The sequence below is a fragment of the Chaetodon auriga genome, chromosome 14 (genome assembly GCF_051107435.1).
Source record: "Chaetodon auriga isolate fChaAug3 chromosome 14, fChaAug3.hap1, whole genome shotgun sequence".
Classification (NCBI taxonomy): Eukaryota; Metazoa; Chordata; class Actinopteri; order Chaetodontiformes; family Chaetodontidae; genus Chaetodon; species Chaetodon auriga.
Genome location: NC_135087.1, coordinates 15,095,508 through 15,118,266, shown reverse-complemented (window position 1 = coordinate 15,118,266; position 22,759 = coordinate 15,095,508). Strand labels below are relative to the sequence as shown.

The following is a 22,759-nucleotide window of genomic DNA, read 5'->3' as shown; positions in this document are numbered from 1 at the left end:
TGACAACTGTTCAGTTTTGTTTCCTAGTGCTTTATGTGTAGCACCCTGGAGCAGAGTATGCTCACCCTTTTCATATGCATTTTACGGTAGATAGAACGATAGACCATACATGGTGCTGATCTCTTGGAGGATCAGGCCCTTCAGCCAGATACAGGTCCTGCAAACTCTTCATCATTGGTCTAATCTTGTAGGCCATCTGACGGCAAGGAAAGGGTGTGTTTCAGTGGAATGCACACATGTTATGTACACTTGCTTTGCACACACGCAAACACATGCATGAAAAATCTTTGTGCAAATGTGCACCTACATGTGGACATTCTCATTACCTCACCCAAACATGCTCATTCACAGCTGCAGCGGTGTCACTTCGGCCACTGAGATCACGTTTTTCAAATGCAAATATTTAGCAAGAGAGCAAAGCGTGCAGGCGGCAGAATCAGGCCTGCCGACTCAAGCTTCTGACCGTGGTGTGAAGTTCCCACCAAGTGTTTCTTCCCCATGACCCTGTCTGTGCCTTTTGGCCTGGACCCCCTCCCAGACCTGATCCGCGGTCCACACACGTATACTCACACACGCTGATACACAGTGAACAATGCTGACTTTCTCAGCTGTAACTGCAGGTGGGCACCGGGCCAGGCCCCCACAGCTTTAGGTGAGAGACGGCCCTGATGTGTCCCTTTGCGGAGCAACTTTATAAAACCTGAGGACAGACCAGAAACCCACGGAGGGCAGCTGGACTGAGACAGCTTTGTTCTCCGCTGACTTGCTTCCAAAGTCAGTCGGTGAACAGAACTCACATTGTGCGCTTTTTCCATGAGTAAACTCAGGCTGTCAACACAGCCTCCTCTGCCTGGCCGAGCCGCTCTGGTTCGGGGAAAGACTGTGCTCCTTGTACCCGGCCTTCAAGAGAAGAAAAACCCATTTAGATAGGAGGTGTTTTTCTTTCTTCAATGAGCTGCTGAGATGCCAGAAATATGCATTGTTAACAAAAGAGGCTATTCTGTGGTAATGAAGCAATTTCCGTATCCCACCTCTTCCAGACCAGCGTCAGGTGTGTTTGTGTGTGTGTTTGACGCTGTATATTATTGCAGGTCAAAGGTTTTCCATTCTTTGCTATCTTACAGTCGCACAAGAGCACATGTTGCCTAATCTGCAGAGAGAATTTATCAAGCATACCAAATCAGGCGTTTTGTGTTTGTGCATGCTGGAGTATGGCCACCATTGTGATACGAAGATTGGTTCAGTGGTTGCTGACTCACTAATTACAGCCATTTATGCTCAGAGATAGAACACAAACAGCACAGGATAAAATCCATTTGCTGCTGACTTTTTCCATCCTCTCTGTCTGCCTATTGTGCTTATAAATGCCGCAGCAAGAAAATTATATTAATTGGACCTGCAAGGGTTGGACCATTTCCATGGATGGATACAATTCTATTCATTTGAATGACAATGGTATGTCTGCCAGCTGCTTTTCCCAGCGCACTCTAACCCCAGCCATTATCACAACTGAAAGAGTAATCAGCCTTCTCTGGGACACATACAATACACAGAAAGTGTTTTTCAGTGCAGCACGTTGTGCAAGATCGTCCCAGGGTATTTTCTATGGCTTTAAACAGTGTGAGGTTTTCATATGCAAAACCAGTCTTCAACTGAGCAGCAGCAGACTGCATTAGACTTTATTGTAAGTAAAACATTCTCCAATCAGCCTTTCCAACTGAAGTTTATTTAACTCCAGCATAGGAATTAGGCCAAAAACCGTTAAAAGGGTTCGCCTCCCTTAATTCAGGGGTTTTCCCCTCATTTTCTGTGACACTATTCAGTTACGAAGTTTATCAATGAGAGCTTTGTGGCGGTCCTCACTGTTCCCAGGTTGCTTGAGTAAACAGTACAGTACAGATACCTCACACTCCAGCTCTATTTATCTGGAGCCTGAAAAATTCAACGTTTCCCTTATCCTCAATTTCATCTGTCAGAAATGTTACCCCCACCCACCAGAATACAGCAGTGGCAGTCTTACGGCCCGTCTCCTCCAACCGCAATGCCAGCAGAGCCTCAGATCAGACCAAAGGGTTCATCTGAAAGAGCTGCTTGACAGTATGATTCAGAGGTCCGGCTGTGGAGTTGAGGACTGGTTCAGAGCCATTATCAGGGGAGCAGAAGTCTGGGCCCCGAACTGCTCACCGGTTGTGGCGAAACCCAGAGGGATCCACTTACAGGTCTTCAAATGTCAAGGATGAGGCACATCCTCCGAGAGACTCGTGTTGCATTGTGGAGCCAATCTGGGAAGACCATCAGCAGAACGCAGCTTCTGGAAACACTACCAAAACCCTAAGTGCAGTTACGCAATCTCAGCCTGTGTCATTCCCTCTCCTCAAAAACCATATGTATGCAAAGATTGTCAAGTATTTCTACTAGCTAAATCATAATCCTCTTAATGTAACTTTCGTATAAGGCAGTCATTTGTTGACACTTTTCTTCCTTTAACTGTCAGTGATGATTTAAACTAGATGTGCAATTACCAGATTTTCCTCATTTTCATCCATAATCTCTGTGCTAGTTAATGCCGTCCTTCCACTCTTCTTCTCTGCTGCCAAAGTGCTGCAAAGTGAGTATTTACTGTGCTTTCAGCAGGGGATCTGGGAAATTACTGAGTGATTGACAATTATAGGACAGGACTCGAGTCTGCTCTCCCCACTCCTCTGCCTGCACTGTATACATTACAGTGACACTGAGAACCAAAATAAACACGTCCCTTTGGTTTGGGTAATCCAATCTTTGTAAGGTAGCTTCTGTTCTCATACAATGTCTGTACAGAGGGGCGCTCCACTTTTCTTTTCCTGAACAGGCTCCAAAATACACCCCTGAGCCCCTAGCTGAGATTTCCAGTACCCCTGCACCCCGCTCCCCCCTAACAAGGGGTATCAGAGCTATTATGTTGGCTCTTCCAAATGAATAGACGAACACATCCTGGTATGCTAAGGGGAAGGGAGATTCTATACTGGCAAGAAGAGAAGCTCTGTTGAAGGTTGGCTGCTATTAATGACTGGTTTTAGAGCGTGAGGGGCTGTTTGGATTGTGATTCAGTCGAGCCAGGCTGGGTGGGATCAGGGGCCCGTAGACAGGATGTGCACAGAGCCCTGTCGTGTCTAGAGCGCCACTCTCACTTCTCTGACAGGATGCTGTGAAGCTGTCACGGACTGCAGTGAGGATCTGATGACTGTGCACCAAGTTTGTGTTGGGTGACTGTGTGAACCCAGCTTTTAGACCGTAACACGAGTAGCACTCTTCTAAAGTGGCTTAACTGACCCTACAAGGAGGCAGCCCTCACACACATATGAACACACACACACACACACACACCTGCAAGTACAGGAAAACACCTCCTTCCTCGAGGAGAACAGTATGGGCTCTGTCAGAGTGTAGAGCAGTTGATGACGGTTGCAAAATGTCTCAAGAGGAAAAATTAAAAAGATGCCAAAGCTGTCACTGCTTTTGTTTGCATATGCTGTATGCTACATTCATGCCTGTATCATAACACATGCGTCTGTGTGTTCCAGTGGAGCTGAGGTGTGCCGGGGTGATGTGTCCCACTCTGCAAGTGCCCTCCTGTCCCAAGGGCTCAGTCCTCACCAAGAGTTACACGCCCCCTGCTGGTTGCTGCCCCTCTGTACCACCCCAGTGCACTTGTGACCTCCGTGCCTGCCACAAGCTCCAGTGTCCGAGCGGACAGCGCGCCGTGCCGCTCAGCCAGGCCAGCGGCCAGCCAGGAGACTGCTGTGATGTCTTTGAATGCCAGAAAGGTGATTACACTGCACTGCACACTACACGATCTGTCTCGATTGGCCTCCCACCGGCAGTAGCAGTGGCACAGTTGGTGTGAGATTCATCGCCTTTGAGGAAGCAATTATTTTCCTCAGAGTAAGGCTTTCCTCCCTGCTGACTAAACGTCCACAGATGAAAAGGAAAGTTGCTGATTGGATAATTACTGTTGGGCTGTTTATCAGACTGGGCCGTTACCTCCCAGGGTTAAGAGCGTGGTTCAAAGACATTTTTCAGGGGTGTATCCACCAATATTTCTATGGCCCGTGGGGATATTAAATATAATGGACCTGTGGTATACTCGTGTGCCATTTTCTTACCTGGTGAGAAAAAGACAGGGGAAATGCAAGGCAAGAAAAGTGAGAGAGAGCCGATGTCCATCACATATAGAGAGACCTCAGTGCTCTCTGACGTGGCCCAGAGGCAGCCAGGAGAGTCAGGAAGGCAGGGAGGGGACTTGTGGTATTGGTCTGTTTACTCTGTGCTCCCAACAAATATTCGCTGTTTTACCAACAGAACAAATTCCCATTCTGGCCCCTCCACATGCATAAATGAGTGCCGTGTCCCGGAATTAATGGATTTAACGAGCCCAGTGACCAGAAAAGTGCTTAGGCTACGAATTTGCTCAACAGAAGTGCAGTGTCAAAGGGTTCCTGTCTGGTCACACGTCCAAAGGGAAAAGGTTCAACAGTTCATTGATGGGAATGCTTTTTATGTGCTCCAGTCTGCCAGTGGGGAGGGTAATCGAGTCCGGCAGGCCGGCGGGGGCTGAATGGCAGCCGTGGGGGCCATGGGATCAGTGTTTTGATAACAAGTGTCTGCTGCTCTTTGGGCCTGGGGCTTGATGCCTTTTGTGCTGCCCCTACCGTCCGTTAGGCCTGCATGACTGCGCGCCGTGTCAGAAAGCTCCACAGACAGGGACATGGACAAGGACACACACTGGGCCCCCTAGTCACCTCCCCAGTTCAGCAGAGGCCCCCAAAGCACTGGCTACAAATACTGTATACATATAAAGTCAAAGTTGCTTTCAAATACCGTACCTATTCTCTAATGGAACACACTTTAGCACGGCCCCCCATTGTCTCTGAGTGTCTGGCTTGGACTGATGAATTTGTTTCCATTGCCCACTTGGCTGAGGGCTCATATTTTGTCAGGGTCAGTGTGTGCAGTGACAATAAATCCCACCTGTGTGTTTTGGCCTCCGTCGACGATAGACTCTTTCCACTGTTGGCTGGTGAATGGCTGTAACTGGGTGGCAATCCAAACCTGGCAGCACCGTCCTGACCTGATGTCATCTGATGTTACAGATAATCCTGTTTGATCCTGTTTAGCTGTGGTCTGCTGTTTATCAACACTTTAGCTGGCACATACTCTGCGTACATCCCCCTGGATGCAGCGTAAAGTCAGGGTTGCTCATGTTCCTTTTGTGATTTACACTGGCGCTAAGCAGCAACACTGAGATCAACACACTAATGGTTCTCAGGGAGCGCAGCTTGAGTTGTTCTAAACACGCAACAGCCGTGTTCTCAGAAACCCATGAGTGGTTATGCTGGTGACATAAGTAACATAACTTCTATTTCCACATTGTCATTTGATATTCTGAACTGATCAGAAGTGTCACTGCAAACTTGAGTCTAATAAACCCCATCGTCAATCTTCCCTGAGAAAAGTTTTCCACACTGGTTTTTCTTTATGTGCCTGAAAACCACAAGAAGCACCAGTATGACAGTCCATTATGGATGATTTAGACACGCTCAGGGTCGGTGTTTTATGGCCCGTCCATCTCCACATCCAGCCCTCACGTCAATTTAGAGAAGACTGAACATCACAAAGCATGACTGGAATTTAGAGTCTGTGCCGCAAGTTGTTTCAGGGATTACCATTAACAAACACTGCGGAAATCACATGTGAGCATCCCCTCATGTGACTTCCTATTGCTTCTGTGAGCGTTAAAAAACGTTGCCGTGCCTTTTGATTTCGGCCAGCTAAAGCACTTATTGCATTTTCTCTGCTTGGTTTTGCTGCACGCAAAGCGGGACTACAGGAATACTGAGAGAGAGAGAGAGAGAGAGACAGATTGAGAGAGAAAGGAAAGGGCAGACAGAATGGAACAGAATGATGGCAGGGAAGAGAATAAAAGATGGCTCTACTTTCAACTCAGTTGGCCCACCTGCTTTGTATTAGAGTGCAGTGCTGGTTGTCGGGAGGCATGGGGTCATCGGCGCAGACACTTTGAGTCTGCACTGAAAGGTATGGCGTACAGATGCCGCCGTAACTGCCACTCTCATTTATAAAAACCGCTGGCCCCACATCTGCTTGCATCTGTGCAATACATTTACTCGCCTAACTGGTGGAGCTGCTCCTCTATGATTCTGGAGACTCTCTTACATAACCACATTGCCTCGCTTCCCTCATGTCGGAGTGTGTTTGATGAAAAGTTACGGTGTGGTTGCTAAAGATCTTTGAACGATGAGTCACCCAGACCGCTGTGGTACATTTGAACGCGTAATCTAGCATTACCATTGAGATGTCATGTTGTAATCTTCCTGTTCCTTCGGCTATAACCAGCATTAATTTTCAGTGATTAATCGTTCATTTTGTGGAAATTGCAACTGAGGATGCAACTGTTTTGTTTTTGTTTTTTTCTTTCTAGTTATACAAACACACATATTCATGCATGGATTCAGACACTTTAAGTGCTTTTACTATACATGTTCTCACTTTACTGGGCCCACTGTCCACACACAAGAGCAGACCTTGGTTTTCCAACAGTGCCATACCTCATTTTATTTCATAGTAGAGAAAACACAGCTAAAAGAGGTTCTAAGTGCTTGCATGCTTTTTGGAAAGGCAGACCAGAGCATTGATTCACTCCTGCTGCCACCAGCACCCCGAGCCCAGATTCTGCCAAAGCCTCAGACCCACTCCTGTTTTCTTTTATTTGGCAGTGCAAGAGTCCAACGTCTTTTCAAGACTTGATAGATCCCTGTGAAATTCCTCCTTATGGACTTGGCTTCATTGTCTAATAAATGCCATTCCCCCCCACGGGCTTAACCTCAGCTGTCAGTATCTCCCTCAGCCCCGTTCAGCTCAGACAAACATTTCGGTCATTAGCAGAAAACGAGTAGATGTCTCACTGATCAAGCCTGTCATTTGTGATTAAAATCTGCATTTTTTTCCCTGTCATATAGTCATGAGGAGAAATTTTTTTTTGGTAAATCTTTGCCGAGTGTGATGGACACCTGACAGAGCACAGTGCCCCGTTCCTCAGCCTCAGAGTGTGTTAAGCATTATCATTCAGACAGCATCTGTCTGATTTTTCTTTTCCTCCTTCTTCTCTATAGTCTCTCCCAAGTGCGTCCACAATGGGAAGGAGTTTTCCGAGGGAGAGGTGTACCGCATGGACCCCTGCTGGCTGTGTCAGTGCCGGGGTGGAATCTCCTTCTGCTCCAAGGCAGAGTGCGCTGAGCTGGACTGTGAAAACTTCTACATTCCTGAGGGCGAGTGCTGCCCTGTCTGCTTAGGTACGTCTATTTATCTGTGCTGAACATGATTAATATTGGGAGATTCTGATTTACGCTTGTGTTTTGGAGGTTTAAGCCACTGGTGATGATGAGAAGGCCTATGTGGCCAGCTGGCAGAGTAGAAAGCTGATGGAGGAGAGGTAGAGGCGATATCAAAATCAAAACCTTGCCTGACATTTACCTCCAGTGACCCTACCTTAATGGCTTCCTCATATAACCAGCTTCCAGTTGTTAACATACCTGGCATACAAGAGGTGCACCATAGAGCCAGGTGGAGATTCATTTCCACTGGGGAGCCTTATGAACGTAAAAACCCTCTCTGAGTGTACAGTTTGGCTTCGTAATAGCTCCTCTGGCTTAATGGCGTGGGGGCGGTACCCACTTGCAAAAACACATGTGTTCCATCCAGGTAGGGAGCTCTGATGTGCACCTGAGACTGTTAAAAAACGGGGTAGCAGCGCATATGGCAAACACATTACAGTCCATGAATATGGCAGCCAGGTTGGCCTCTGCCTGCTCGGCTAGAGTTGATCGGGATCATGACAGAGTGAAGAGGACAAAGAGTAAGACTGCACAGGAGATCGTGTTAGGGAAGTGCTGGAAGTGCACCTGGAATATGCAGGCTTGTAGATGGTATGGAATGCTTTCATCTTTTTCTTATGGAAAGCTGCTTTCACTTACTGCATGGTTCACTGTGGAGAACACTGTCTGTAGTACTCTTAATCTGGATTAAGAGGTGTATTTAAGATTACCTATGGTTGCACTTCAAGATGCACTAATTAATATTTCTATATTAACAGTAAAACAAATGACTGTAATGTGAAAGGGGTCGCTTATAAAGATAAACCTGCAGAGAGTTATCACTGCACTGTGCAGTTTCCAGTGCAGAAAGCAGTTCTTGTTTTGCAGTTGGAGACAATTTTAAGACACAAAAGATGCTATTGTGTTGCATTATGGGAAGTGTAGGCTTCAGGGATTTCTGGAGCTTCACCAGTGTTGGGAACAAGAAAACCAAATGATTCATGATTCCCACGGTTTCATGAAATTGAAATGTTCTGGTGTGACCCTTAAAAGTTTCATTGTAAGGGTCATGGTACAGCATGTGTGAGGTGTGCACAGTGAGAGAGAACAGGGCAGAGAAAAAGAGATCCCGTTCAGGTTAATCACAGCCAGATGGACGGAACCTCAGCAGCTAAAACTCAGCTGGGCTCTGAGAGGGCAAATGGGACTCCTGTGCACAGCATACAGTACGCCCTCTCTCCCTCTGACACACATTCAGTAAACCACACCAAACACACAAACACAGAAATATGAGCACACCCTTGTTTCACACTGACACTCAGAGAACATACTGAGACCACCTTCAAACTGGCCCCTGTTACCAATAAACAGTGAAAAAAAAACAACAAAACTGTTTATAGTAAATGTAAAAAATACTTTCAGAGCTTGGCTCGGGCATCATACTTCACCTCAAGCTGAGCAGAAATTGCCCCAAACTTTATGGTTCCTCCTTCAGACGAATGGCTGCAGATCTAATGCTTTCTTTGATTTGGAGTGAAACTTATCAAACAGTGACCTCGCCACTGACGTGAGGGGTCACAGCTGAAACTCACATGCCTGACTTCAAGCTCCCAGCCAAAAGGTGTGTGGACACTGTGGGGACCACTGGTAATGAAAGTCATTATCCTTGCTGTGTTTTCAGTGGGATGACTCAGCAACACAAAACTCATCCATCTCATGTCAACTTAAATCCCTTTGTCTGTTGTTGCAGAGCCAAATTCAACAGTGTTCACTCCATAGGACTTGGTGATAAGCCAATTTCCATATCTTGTTAGCTCCCTCGTGGAGTATCCTGCTTCCTTCAGCTCTGCTCTCACTCTGTCTCCTGTCAATTCAATTGCAGTAGAGGATGTAGTGGAAGGCACACTGGACTGTAGCTTTGGCTGTAAATTCCATTCATGGTCGCCAAACTAAACCACACGTGTGTCTCTGCTGAGAATCATATCAAAGCTTCCTCCTCCTCTCTCACTTTGTCCCTTGACTCATAATCTATGTTCTCTCCTGTCAGACGTGGAGTTACTGTCGATGGACAGCACCAAGGCCAGCTGCTGGGTGAATAATAAGCTGCGAGCCCACGAGGAGCAGTGGAAGGAGGATGACTGCACCTTCTGCCAGTGTGTGGACGGAGAGCCGCACTGCACGGCCATGGCCTGCAAGCAGAGCTGCCAGAACCCCGTCAAGATCCCCGGAGAGTGCTGTCCCTTCTGTGAAGGTACAGAGAGCTGTGTCAGTCTCCCAACCAAAGAGCACTTGTCTTACGCCTTTGTCGTATCTAGTGTATATCGAGGTGCACATTAGCCCACATACCACATGTAGGAGGCTCCCATGTCCCCGCAGCTTTGCTACAGAGGCCATGTCGGCGTGGGCTCATTAAAGTTGAGGCCAGGGAGCATTCTTCAAGCGGCAGGGTTCTTTGTGTTCCTTTATTACCGTTGCCCGCCAAAATGAGACCCACCTGTGCGTGTGAGGCTGCGCCGTGCTTTTAAAGCAGGAGGCTGCATAATTGAAGTGGATCCCTTTTTTTGTGAGCGTAATTAGTTACAGCTCATTGGGCTGCTCCTCCCACTGAACGTGGCGAGAGACGCTTGACGGGAAAAGCTATGGTGTGTGTGTGTGTGTGTGTGTGTGTGTGTGTGTGTGTGTGTGTGTTGTTCCAAACTGTGCTCATTCATTGTGGCTTCACAATAAAGCTGGACCTGATTCAAGAGCGTCTGGGCAGTGCTAGAGTCTGACTTCAGTCCAGGGGCCACTCTGTGATCTTCGCTGCTAGTCCTTGAACTAAAACATGCACTTTAGATGCATTCAACTTATTAATGGTAGACAGTTCCACACAATAAGACCGAGAGGTATAATACCCCTCACAGTGTGACCCACCCTTGTGTAATTGCTCTACATTTATCTGTAATCACTGTTTACTCCAAAATAAGAGCAGTGTTAATAGGTAGCTATTACAGTTGGCACAGAAAGCATAGATGAGGTATTACACCTGAGGGGATCCGAGCACACATATAAAAAAAAAAAATAAAAAAAAACAGAATGAGATTCATAAAAGGAATCACGGCCTGTTCTGTGTTGTATACTTTGAATGCTGCTGCTCTCATGCACAGTTCTTACCCTCCATTATGTCTTTGTTCTCCAGAGCCTTCCTATGAAACAGTTAGCCCCATGCTGTGTCCTCCCCTGGAAAACTGCTCCCTGTCAGGCAATGACTGCCCCTATGGCTTCCAGCAAGACAAAAATGGATGTCTGCTCTGCCAGTGTCTCAATAGTAAGTTCCTTTTCCTCACTTTCTGTTGAACCTGAAGGGTTAAAGCAGCTCAGGGACTGGTTTGCAGAAGCTGACATGCTGCTTCTCGCAGTTTTGAAAATGGTGGACATACAACGCTGTATTTACCTGTTTGCTCACGCTGATGTCAAACAAATTTGGCGACCACTGGCTTTTGACAGCAGCAAAGATGTGTTGGTATTCGTGACAACTTATTTGTGTCCATGTATGCAGTCTTTGCAAGGTTCTCTGTCACAGGAATGTTCCTGTGAGCAGCTCCTTAGCAGCTCATGCCTTTGATGGATTGTTGTGCCTGTGATCAGATGACCTCTCCCTCAACTCTTTCAGATGACTCCTGCCCTGACCTGGGAAAATACTGTTCCCTGCGATGCCCAATGGGATACGAGAGGGATGATTTTGGCTGTGAGGTGTGCGAGTGCAGCATCCCCACGCCCAAGTGCCGACCTTTGACCTGCACGAAGACCTGCCCCTATGGATATGTGTAAGTGCACCCAGTGAGCCTTTGGGTTTCTCATCCACCGACACTCATTTATCATCCGTGTTTTCAGCCTGTTTAAAGGCATCTGTGGCTGTCAGTGATATGCAGACATGTGAGGAAACTGTGCAGTCCACTGGAAATTCTGTTATGCTGGTGACTCGTCTCTTTATTCCAGTGATTTTACCCTTGAGAAAATGTTTGTGTCTTAAAGTCATTTTTTCAAGTGATGCCCAGCAGAGGCCAGTGCTAATTTGTTGCTGGTAAAAAGGAAGTAGAACAGGCTGTTGCAGCAACACAGTAGTTTAGCATCTGAGATCAAAGGGCCTACCTTGGTGGCCAGTCCCAGGTCTCTAAGTCTGTGTGTGAGTATGTGTGTGCATGCTTGTGAGTGAGTCATTCACTGTGAGGTCCTCGCAAGAACTCTGAGCCCCCTGCAACTCCTTTCCTCCTAATCCCATTTAACCCAATCAAACATCTGGAAGTGCTCTCTACCGGGACGCTTGGTCCCCGGGCACCACTCTCATTTCATAAATCATCGTTCCGTCTCAAAACAACGATCAAAAACACATCAGGACAAAAGCTGCCTTTATGAAACGTATACAGTTGGGATTCTTCTGGTATCTCAACCATGCTCTGTGGAGCCGCGGATCAAGATGGGCCCGATATGTCTGCAGAGAAGGAGGAGAGGAGCAGAGAGGAGAGGAGAGGAGAGCAGCGGAGAGAAGAGCAGAGGAGGGGGACCCTGAGGGGAAAAGAAGAGCAGGAAGTCCTGGCTTTATCCTTCATAAGCAGCTGTTTAGGTCTACCCTCAGAAGTCTGAAATCCTCTGAGATCTTGCCAGCCTCACAATGCAGATCTGTCTTCTCACACAGGCAGCGACCACAAAGAAACAAAAGGCACAAAGGATCTCTGTGTTTATACTTCTTGTATGGATGACATCCTGTGTGTACTGTAATGTACATATCCCAAACTGAAGGACCAGGCCTCCAAAGCAGGACGAATGTAAACCTTGTAAACTATGTATAACCATGTGTCGAACACTCCCCTCTCGTGTTAACAGTCCAGATGAAGGACGTTCTCAGGGGAGTTCTTACGAGCAAAGTTGCGTTTTCCATCCTTCATAGCTCAAAATCACCACTGTGACCTCACAGGTCACGAATGGCATTTTTCTGGCCATCGCAGTTGCGGCACACTGGAAATTGTGCCGAGCCAGCAGTCCCAGGGCCGGGGCCTCCAGTGCCTCCCCAAGCCCCTCTATCCCCCTGGAGCCCAAAGCACTGCTTGGCATTCCACACACCATCTTTAAACAAAGCCTTGCTCTAAGGTCGCAGCACTCTCTGTCTCTGTATTTGTACAGTGAGGCACTGGCCAAACCCTCACTATGTTGTTTCAATAGCTGTTATTGCTGTTTCAGCATAGATAGGGTGCTCTGTTTGCTGAGCCTGACATGCTCTGTCCTCTTTATGGGACCCAGCACCCATCCATGGGTTCGAGGAATTCTTTTACTCACGCTGCCCTGGCAGATGAAGATTAATCGAGTAATTACCCGGGCCTAATGAGGCCACGGCTTCATAAAATAGGTATCATCACTTACCTTGAGGGAGAGACGAGAGGGAGGCTGGCGGGTTGACAGAAGGTTACAGACAGGGAGGGGTAGAGAGGGAGTCTGTAATGAGAGAAGTGTAGATACAGGTCATTCTTTCATCTGGGTTTTGACAATTTATCAACCTGCAGCTCATCCATGTTTTATTAGGCAGATAATTGGATCCAACCGGCCTATTTCCAGCCTCTGCAGCTTCTGCACCTCATGCTGCTCCTCTGTCTCTGTCTGTGAGGATATGCCTTTATTGCTGCTTTGTTCTGACAACTGAACCCCTGTTTCGCTTCTGGCCAGTTTAGTTAAATTGTCACTACATTTAAAAGTCATCCGACAGTTTATACCTGACCCTCAGCGGGCCATATCGCTCTCTTTTCCTGTGCTCCCAGTAAACATGCCTACAGTAGCTCTTGCCTGGCCGCTGCTCCTGTATGTCCGCCAAAGGCTTTTGGAGCAATAAGGATGGCAACAGGGGGAATTGAAAGCATCTGAATTGGCTTTAGATTGCTTCATCCAGAGTGTTTGGGTTGGTATGATGTGCAAACCACAGGGAGCTCGTGTGTTGGCCTTTTATTTGGCCTTCTTTAAGGGCAGCTAATATAAAGAGGGGAAAGCAGGTCCAGATGTTGATTATAGCAGACTTTAGCATCTGGGTTTCACTCAGTCCTCCTCTTCATCTTGGAGATATCCTCAGTGTGTATTCTTTGTTGCCCCGCAGGAGGAACAAGCATGGCTGCGAGATGTGTCGCTGCGTCAAGTGTCCTCCCTTCACCTGTGACAAACACTGCAGCGACGGCTATCGTCAGAACAGGAAGGGCTGCTCCATCTGCATGTGTAAAGGTAACCAAGCTCTGGTGCAGACGTCACCTGCTGCAAAATGCTGGGCAACAGTCCTTTACTTATGACAGAATGACACCTCAATAGCAATAACATGACAGTATTTGAGGGACGATTCACAGGACGAGGAAGGAGGATTTTGTGATATACCAATATAGTTGCCTCTTAAAGGTCCGGTGTGTAGGGTTTAGTGGCATCTAGCTGCAGATAGCTACCACACTTGTCCTTTAAGAGTTATATATCAATAGTGACCTCCTGGTACATATTTCCACCACAAGGTCTTGACTGTAACCAGCATAAAGGGCAGGGAATGGAAGCAGATAGAGGAGCTCTGTTAGCAGAGTTGAGTTTGTGCCACTAAGCTGCAGCTTTGATTTCCTGTGACCCTCTGGTGCTCTACAGTGGAGACTTTTTATGTGTGTTTGTTTTGCTCCTTTTTTAGCTTCATCCAGGGGCTGTGTGTCCAACTCTAATTAGATTCCCTCAAGCCCTAAGTTTAAAGCAAGTATGCAGATGCCATATTTATGCTCCGCCACATTTTATGTGATGTGTTTATTTTGCCAGTTTGGCTTTATTATAAATATTTCAGTCTCAAAAATACTTTTGGTTTTCCTGTATGGTGAGGTGATCAGTACAGCTGGCTCCTCGTCTCCACAAACAGAGCGACACACACACACACACACACACACAGAGCAGGACCTGCTGCAAATAAACTGCTGCTTACCTGATTTTCAAACTCTTATCTCTCTGTGGGCTGTTAAAATATTTAGGGATAGGAAACTTTTTTTGGAGGTACATTTTTTGCAAGTTTTGCATAAAAGAGAATAGACACTGAAACATCTGCCTGAACTCTGCAACGTCGCACAGTTCACTGTGTTCAGCTTTGTTCCAGATCCCACTGGATCCCTGCAAGCTTGAACAGCCCTGCTGAGTTTAACACATGCCGGGGCAGAGTTACTGGCAGTGTTTCCCGTTTAATTTTTATGTCAGTTGACAAAAATTGTGGGAAATTCATTACCTTTATTTGTGGCTGAATTACGAATTGACTATTGGGACACAAATATGCAATTAAGGAAGATCAAACGCCTGTTGGTGGATGTTCCATTCGATGGAACCACAACCACTTAGCTCTCACATTAGGCCTCTAATGAAATTGGACCCAAGACAATAATACTGACCCTTTTTACTGTAAATCGTAAATGTACTTAATGAAATTTCCACGGTGAATTTCCCAGGTTCCCTGCCAGACAAAGCGAAGGTGCTGTTTTTGCACAGCTATTCTACAAGCCGTTTGTCACCCAGTGAAGTCTGTTCCTTTCATGTTTGTGTCTTTAGAAAGTGGCCATGTCCCGAGCACCACTGCCCCGGCGCCGATGCCCAGCTACTGCCTCACCTCCAATGGGCACCGATATGAGGAAGGTGACGGCTGGCACGACGGTTGTCGTGACTGCTACTGCCACTCTGGACGGGAGATGTGTGTTCTCATATCCTGCCCCGTGCCCAGCTGCTCTCATCCAGTTGTGAGGCCTGACCAGTGTTGCCCTACATGTGAGGGTACGTCTCTCCGCTTTAACGTGACTTTATTTTATACCCAGTTTTAAAAGATAATACTTATTAGGCAAGGAACCCATCATATAGTCAGACGGCTTTAAACAAACCCTCAGATTATCTTAACTTGATTGGAGGAGAAAATAATCGCTGTCAGTTGAAAACATCCATCAAGGTTCACAGACTGATTTCCTGGTTCATTTATTGTCAACGTTACAGGCTTCGTCACTTTCATGATGTCATTGCAGCAACTTTGTTCTCAGTTGTCAGCATTCAGCACATACAGTGTGTATAAAGAATACACATGCACATACAGAAGCCAACAGAAATTATGGCTAAGATCAGTTGAAGTCAGATTGACTGATTGATGTGCAGTTTTACCTCTTGAAAATTCTCATGAAGCAGTTGGTGATACTCTGAATCAAGGTGACTGCTTCATGTTTCAAATGAATGAATTGTGTTGCAGTAACACATATGCATGCATGTGCACACACGCACACACACACACACACACACACACACACACACAGAGTTCTGGCACCACCCAGCATACAGTCCCCTCACGGCTCATTGAAGTGAGAGCTTTGTATCATTAGCTATGGCCTTAGACTTGCTGACCAGTGAAACGCTCAAACACACAGTCTCTGTCTGTTTCTCTAAAAATGGAAGGCACACCGATCCACACCCACACGTTTTTTATCCACAACCCTCCAACTCATGCGGGATATTTATGGAGGAGTGACTCAGTTGGCTGTTCAAATATTTAGGAGTGAAAGAATGTCTACCGCTTTCAGAAGCTACACACACTTTGCAGTCAGGGGACAACAGGCTAACTCTTTGCAGATGTCTGTTACTCTGCTGGACAGAAAGATGTTTCCAACTAAACTTGTGTCACAACACATCTTGGACACCACCCTACACTGCCCAAGACTTCTTTTTAATGGATTGTGGCCTCCCATGCATCCTCACTCTAGTAAACTATGACTCTGTTTACTCTCTCAAGATCTCTTCCCTGCATCATGTTGCAGTTATTGTGACGGGCTGAATGGATGTTTGTTTGGCACAGACCAGAATGTGAATTTGATAGCAGAACACAAACATGACTGTTTCCTTTCTTTTCTTCCCTCCTCCGTTACTGCAGATGAGTCAGGCAGCGGTCAGCCAGAGGGGATGGACATGGTGGTGTGCCGAGCACCTGGGGGGGAGTTTTATGTGGAGGGGGAGACTTGGAACCTGGACGAGTGCACACGCTGCACCTGCAGGAAAGGACGTGTCCTGTGCGACACTGAAGTGTGTCCCCCGGCTCTCTGCCAGACACCAATCAGGAACAAGGACACCTGTTGCCACGTATGCCCAGGTAATAGGAAAAAGGCCAGGGTGCAGGGAAGCCGGGGTCATTTCAGACAAACATGCAGGGGGCGTCAGAAGTGTAGTGGGTAGAGAAGTGGAAAGCTGCTTTGGATGTGCTATCAGCATGTGGTTATAGAAGGTCTTGCATGTTGCACTCAGTTTTATGTCAGGCACACAGACTCATAAAGAAACCAGCCAAGACCGGTTGGGTTTACATAGTGATCCTCCAGGCAGGCAGCAGCACATGTGGACTGCCTTCACCCGGCAGCCCGCACCGGAGGTTCATCATAACTCTCTTCTAGCTTGAAGGACAAGAATGTAACTGATTTGGCTCAATCAGTGCTGTTCCTTTTGCTATGGGAACAAACTTTGACACAAGTGTCTCGGCGAGCGCAAAACCACACGCATATTTTATTTACAACTGTACCCAAACACTCATGCCTCTCTCATACACTTAGAATCAACATACCCCAAGCATTCCCGAGCATGAGGCCCACAAATCAGCAATGCATGACTGCGCCTGAGAGCTGCTCCTTGAGAATGCCAGGCCCGCCTTATCGCCGCATCTCCCTTCACAAAAGCAGATTGTCAGAGGCCAGCCTTTGATATATGTATGGGCCCGGTCACCAGGAATGTGGGAATAATACACATCTCACTGACAGGCCCTATGATGGATGTGTACTGTAGGGTAGTGCAGTGTGTACATGCTAACTAAGTCTTTGGTCATGAGAAGGCCATATATCTCAGGCCTGCAGGGATCTGATGAGACAGAAAGATAAGGCCTTAGAGCTGACATCTGCCATATGGAGTCACTTGTGTCAGCGCTTTGCATACAGTAAAGCATCTTATCGTTAATGTAGCCCTAAAGGTCCTGTGACTTTTGTGATTGAGATGTTACACAGCAGCAGTCATGCAGAAGTAGGCCTCTCCGTGTCATTTTATACAACCCAGACAATATTGGGGGTTTTTCTTTGAAAATGGCATCACTCTGTAAGCTAAAATTAGGCTCTAACCTTTCATTGCCAAGTCCTGTTAAGTGAGGAAAGAGGCTGGAACGTGACCTAGCACACAACCCCATGTCTTGCCTTAGCCTTTGAGTATTTTCATTATCAACCCTGCTTGTACCTGTGTGCAACCACAGACGAGACGCTGAGCCCCTTGCTGCCAGTGAACAACAGCCAGCAGGAGTACTGCATAACCAACGATGGAGACGTGCTGCTGGCGGGAGACTCCTGGAAAGCCAACGCCTGCACCAGCTGCACCTGCAACAACGGCACCATTCAGTGTTTCTCTCAGCGCTGTCCGGCTGCCAACTGCAGAGTGCCCGTCTTACGCAAGGGCCAGTGCTGCCCACACTGTCTCGGTGAGTATTTAGGTGCGTCAAGAGAAAGCTGCCTTTATGAGTATTTGTGCCTTTACACTCAGCTTTGAGTGTTTTTACTGCACTAAAAATGTACTCAACTTTGAGTTTTATATTCTGAATGTGCTTTATATTACATACTAAAAATGTAAGTTATGTAACACACTCCACAAAGTGAGAACAAGAGCTATCAAACTCCATGCTTTACATAATAAGTGGTGCCTCGGGAACAAGGCACAGCCTGTTGTTGGGAAAGTTATAATTCATAATGCTGCATGTCAAAAAGAGGGCGTAGCTGAGGGGTTTCCAGTCTGAATGTGTGCATATGTGTTTGTTCGTTAGACAGAGCCACTCTGGCGCTACATAGGCAACTGACCATTCGCAACAACATTCCATGTGACATACACACACGGTGCGCTCAGAGCAAAAACATTCCTCGGGCATCCGCACATTCACACGTGTTTCCTGTCCCCGGCTGAATCGGCCCGCGCCACTCTCTGTGTGGCGGCACAGGAAGGTAAAGCTCCATGTCAGCTTTTCCTATAGAGGAAAACCTCAGCATAGGCTCCCATTGTTCACCCCGATATGTCGCCGTTTCACCGGGCCTTTGTTTTTCCCATTTGCCCGCTGGAGTTTTTTACGTAATGCCTGTGCAAAGTCGCACCGTGGAAGTGAAGTGGACAGCTCTTGTAAACACAACTTATCAACTGAGACACCAGGGAGTTCATACACTAACTCACAGTTTAATGTTTATGTCTGTGATGATTTGCATTAGTGATGTCGGTCATGGATCTTATTCCTGTCTGAACAGAAATTACGACGTCAATGCCGGTGATGGTGTCTACCAACGCCCCCAAGACAACAGTCACTCTGACAGTGGAGAGTGCAGTGTGGATCACCACTGTCACTGTGCCGCCCATCATTGCTGACACAGGTACCTGCTCTTTAAATCCCTCCATTTAATACACCATGTAGCGTTAACTCCATCCTAGTTGTTGGCATGACTCTGTGTACTCTCCCTTTCAGTCTCTGTAAACGTTCATTCTAATGGTCGCATGCTGAACTAAAACGACTGATAAATGGACACTGGTTGAACATGATCTCTCATGAGACACCCAGCGTTAATTCTTCAGTGTTCAGTCCTGAGCCGGGATAGCTGCCAAAAGCAAAGAAAGAAGCTAGTAGATTTGGCCAATGGGACGGGCAGAGGGATGAAAAAGCTTTTTTTGTGGGACGGATATCCGATATCGATGTTGTCTGTGTCCCATAGATGAGCCAGGTTTGGGTGAGAATTACCCCAGCCAAACAGAGATGGCCCTCATCTACCAATCAGCAGCCTGGATCCTGGCAGGTCTCCTCCTGGCCATCATCATCTTCCTCATCGTGGCGTTACTCATCAACAAGAAAAAGAAGTGGGTGCAGATGTCCTGCTACAGTGCACCGAAGAAGGTGAGAAGTAATCCCATAAATCAGATCATTGTGTTGAAGCGCAGGCTTGAAATAGACCGGGATCTGAAACTGGATATGTTATCTGGATAATAAACAATCCGAGCTTGCCATTGTGTTTACACCTGGTATTTTAATGCGTTCTCGTTATCCTCATTGAGATCAGATCACTGTCCTCCAGAGCTAAACCTGCATGTGAATAATTTGAGGTGGTGGCAAATCAGATCCAGACTCCCTTAAAAGAATCACTGAGTTTTGTAAGTTGACCTGTTATCCTGCTGTGTTGCAGGCTACACTGTGACAGGAACATTTGTGCCTTACTAACAGCAGATCAGCAGCACAGAGTGCAGCACACACGGCCACATGTAGTTATTTCTTACTGTGTGTCTTTCATTTCCCACCTGCACTGCTTTCATTTTTCATACTGTTCTGTTGAATAACACATCTTTTGGCACTTTCATGGCACAGAATAGACGTATAATCAGTAATTAGAGGTGTGTCTCTTTCAGCCTTCTCATTGCTCCCTTTCTAAGTTTGTACAACCCTATATTTTATGTTAGCTGAAAACAAATATCTGTATGTTATGTAGCCTAAGGATACCAGCACTTGACACAATGGAAGCCAGACTACCTCCAGATCCAGATCTGTCAAAACCTGAACTGTGGCTTCAAACTAACAACAAGGTATTATGTTCTTTTTCCTTTCCCTGCTTAGACGGTGATCCTAAAGAAGCATGTAAACAAGAACTCAGTGGTCTACATGGAGCCCTCCAAGGAGAACAAATTTCAGAATGTGAAGAACGACTGCGGCATCATCCATTTCTCTCCAGAAATGAGCTCCCCCTGCGTGGACAAGATGACCATTCCCAGGGCCAAGCTGAGCATGGGCAACGACTGGACACCGCGCTAAATCCACCGCTCAAACCCTGCAGATCAGAGCTGTCCGGCACCTCCCACTCTCTCTTACTGCTGTATCCAAGGTGATCAGTACAGCGGTGCGCACACACATACACACACACACACATACATACACACACACATACATACACACACCTTGGGCGCCACCTCGTTCCCACCCTTCTCTCTCTGTGTGACAGTAAAACAGAGGACACTCAGCGGAGGACAAAGCAAGCGACCTCTGTTTCTTTTCTTATGTGTCCATATTCTTCTGTGTTTGGAGCTCTGGGTGGAGTGAGATGCTGGGAGGTGGACGGATGCATGGACATATAAAGGACACAGCCACTCTGGGCTCTGCTGAAAAACAGAGCAGGAGGCAGCCAGAGCGGCTCCTCTGTCAGAATCAGACTTTGACTGTGAACATTGTAATATTATTGCTTATTATTGCCTCCTTTTGAAACTGGAACTTTGAGGCAATAAGAGGAGCATAAAAAGCTTTAGGACGGGGGTTTGGGCTTTAGTTTAAAGGGGGTCTAGAGGATGATGCCCCCCCTGAGTTCAGCAGTGCTTCGTGGATGTAATCATTTTCATCAGCAGGGAGGCCAAAGGAACCGATAATCCAGTTGGATCGCATTGGGTTCAGCAGCCAAATCATAACAAGTCAGCAGTCTTTATATAGACCCCCAGATCCAAACCCCTGCTTTAGAATGTGTGGTTTCCAGCTTAGTTTTTGTATATTTCTACAGTATTTGTACTTGTTGTAGTGTTGTTCTTGGCCACCTCTCGTTTTTATTATGGGTGTCTCCGTGGGGCCAGATTGAAACATTTTGAAAATGCCAGTCTAAACATTCCCCCCCCGATCAAGTTCAGGAAGGACTCGCTTCCCAAACAGCAGCCTTGTCCCTACCTTCAAATGACCCGAGCCATTCCATTCAGAAAACTCCCGACAACAAGCCGCAGTTCTACGAAATGAAATACGTGACTTCCCTCTGTGAGCCAGTAGCCTTGGTCTTTCCGCTCAGCCTCATGCGACCTCGGCGCTTCCAGGAGGAGTCGGTTGTACTTCATCATCTCAGAAATCGCAGAGTGGAAGCCGAAGTGATGTTCATCCAGGAGGAATGTCCTTTTATTGGCTGCAGCGGATTCAAAATGGTGCCAGACGCTTCATCTGGACCTATGAGGAATGTCTTTGATACCTTGCCTCGCTTCATAACTTCATTCACAGCCGTGTGTGTGTGAGCGTGTGTGTGTGTGCTGTTCACAGCGAATGTTAGTGGTAGTAATGATTCATTTAAAGCCTTAATTCTATAGCCTTAATGCATTTTCTTTGTTGACATCCTGTTTTTATGACTGTGTCAGCCCATCGCAAGGAATCTAGAAGCATTACTATATTCACCCAATGCTAAAGTGGACAGATTGTGTTGCACGGCGTCACTGATGAGACGTTAGAGCGTGAGGGGAGCTTTCTAGTAACTGCACATATTGGTACACATGACAAAATCCAAGCATGTTGAAGAGATGTAGCACTTTTCTTTGGAGCCAGTGTTTTTTTTTAGAAAGCTCCCTGCGGGATTCTTGGAGGGATAAAGGCCCTAATCAGGGATTTGATCGGGATATTAAGATCACGGAGATGTTAAACCACTCAAGTGAACACGCTGTTACAGCTAGAGGCTCGGCACCAATCTGATCAGCTCGGGGAGGGAGGGACTCTGAGGAACGTTACGAAACAAACTGGGGCTTCATAGAAAAAGGTTTTGGATTCAGAGTTCTCGATCCACTGCCGATTTCTCAACACGCAGACCATTCTGATGCCAAAATTGGTTAGAGACCAATTTCTGTCACAGTGTTTTAGTAACTCAGTAGGTTTGTGTCTGTTTGAATCATGACCATGTGCTTTAAAATGAAGAGGTGACTGTAAAAGCTTACGCAATTCTTTGTTCTATGTGTAAAAAAGTAGTTTAAATTAGTAGGACAGAAGAGTACCTTATTTATTTTTTCACATAGCTTTATTTATTAATACTATAGTTTGAGGTTTTTTTTTTGGAAAATGAACTTTTGGTAGCCAAAGCTGTACATTGTAGACTATTTACCATTTCTATCTGCTATATTCTATACAACCTTATTTATTTCACTGTTGCAAACCCTGTAAATATGTTTCCTAGATGATGAACTGTAACATTTACACTTATTTTGAAAAATAAATGTGTGAACCAAAGTGGTGTGAAGTGATGATACTTACACTGGGTTGGAGGAACAGTTCCCTAGAGTGCAGTGATGTCATCTAAGATGGTATCTGTTTGTGGTTTGTACTTCGCTCACAGATTCACAGGCTCATGCACATCTGGTCCTGGAGTTCGGCTCCAAATTGGAATTTGTCCTCTCTTAGTTGCTTTAAATCGGATCGTTTTCCCTTGCTTACCAAGGCTGTTCTCTTATCTCAGTAGCACTTGCAGATGTGTTTAGTAGCAGTACTGTAGATTGTTTCCGATGGGGCCCCTCTGAGATGTGAGTACTAGCAAACGGTAAGTAGGTCTCATCTATCCAGTGGGCTAATA

The 22,759-nt window shown here is 46.5% G+C and overlaps 1 protein-coding gene across 1 annotated transcript in view; it reads left to right on the top strand.

The window, feature by feature from the left end:
- The window catches only part of LOC143332148 (cysteine-rich motor neuron 1 protein), a 31,211-nt gene extending 8,784 nt beyond the window's left edge, over window positions 1-22,427 (top strand). Inside the window, exons 4-15 of the mRNA XM_076749438.1 lie at window positions 3,561-3,803; window positions 7,167-7,346; window positions 9,415-9,618; window positions 10,546-10,674; window positions 11,020-11,173; window positions 13,486-13,607; window positions 14,940-15,158; window positions 16,294-16,509; window positions 17,644-17,865; window positions 18,674-18,796; window positions 19,133-19,311; window positions 20,023-22,427. Of these exons, the coding sequence (XP_076605553.1) occupies window positions 3,561-3,803; window positions 7,167-7,346; window positions 9,415-9,618; window positions 10,546-10,674; window positions 11,020-11,173; window positions 13,486-13,607; window positions 14,940-15,158; window positions 16,294-16,509; window positions 17,644-17,865; window positions 18,674-18,796; window positions 19,133-19,311; window positions 20,023-20,217 (2,186 nt within the window). The 3' untranslated portion in view covers window positions 20,218-22,427. The remainder of the gene's footprint in view (window positions 1-3,560; window positions 3,804-7,166; window positions 7,347-9,414; window positions 9,619-10,545; window positions 10,675-11,019; window positions 11,174-13,485; window positions 13,608-14,939; window positions 15,159-16,293; window positions 16,510-17,643; window positions 17,866-18,673; window positions 18,797-19,132; window positions 19,312-20,022) is intronic.
- The last annotated feature ends 332 nt before the right edge of the window (window positions 22,428-22,759 follow it).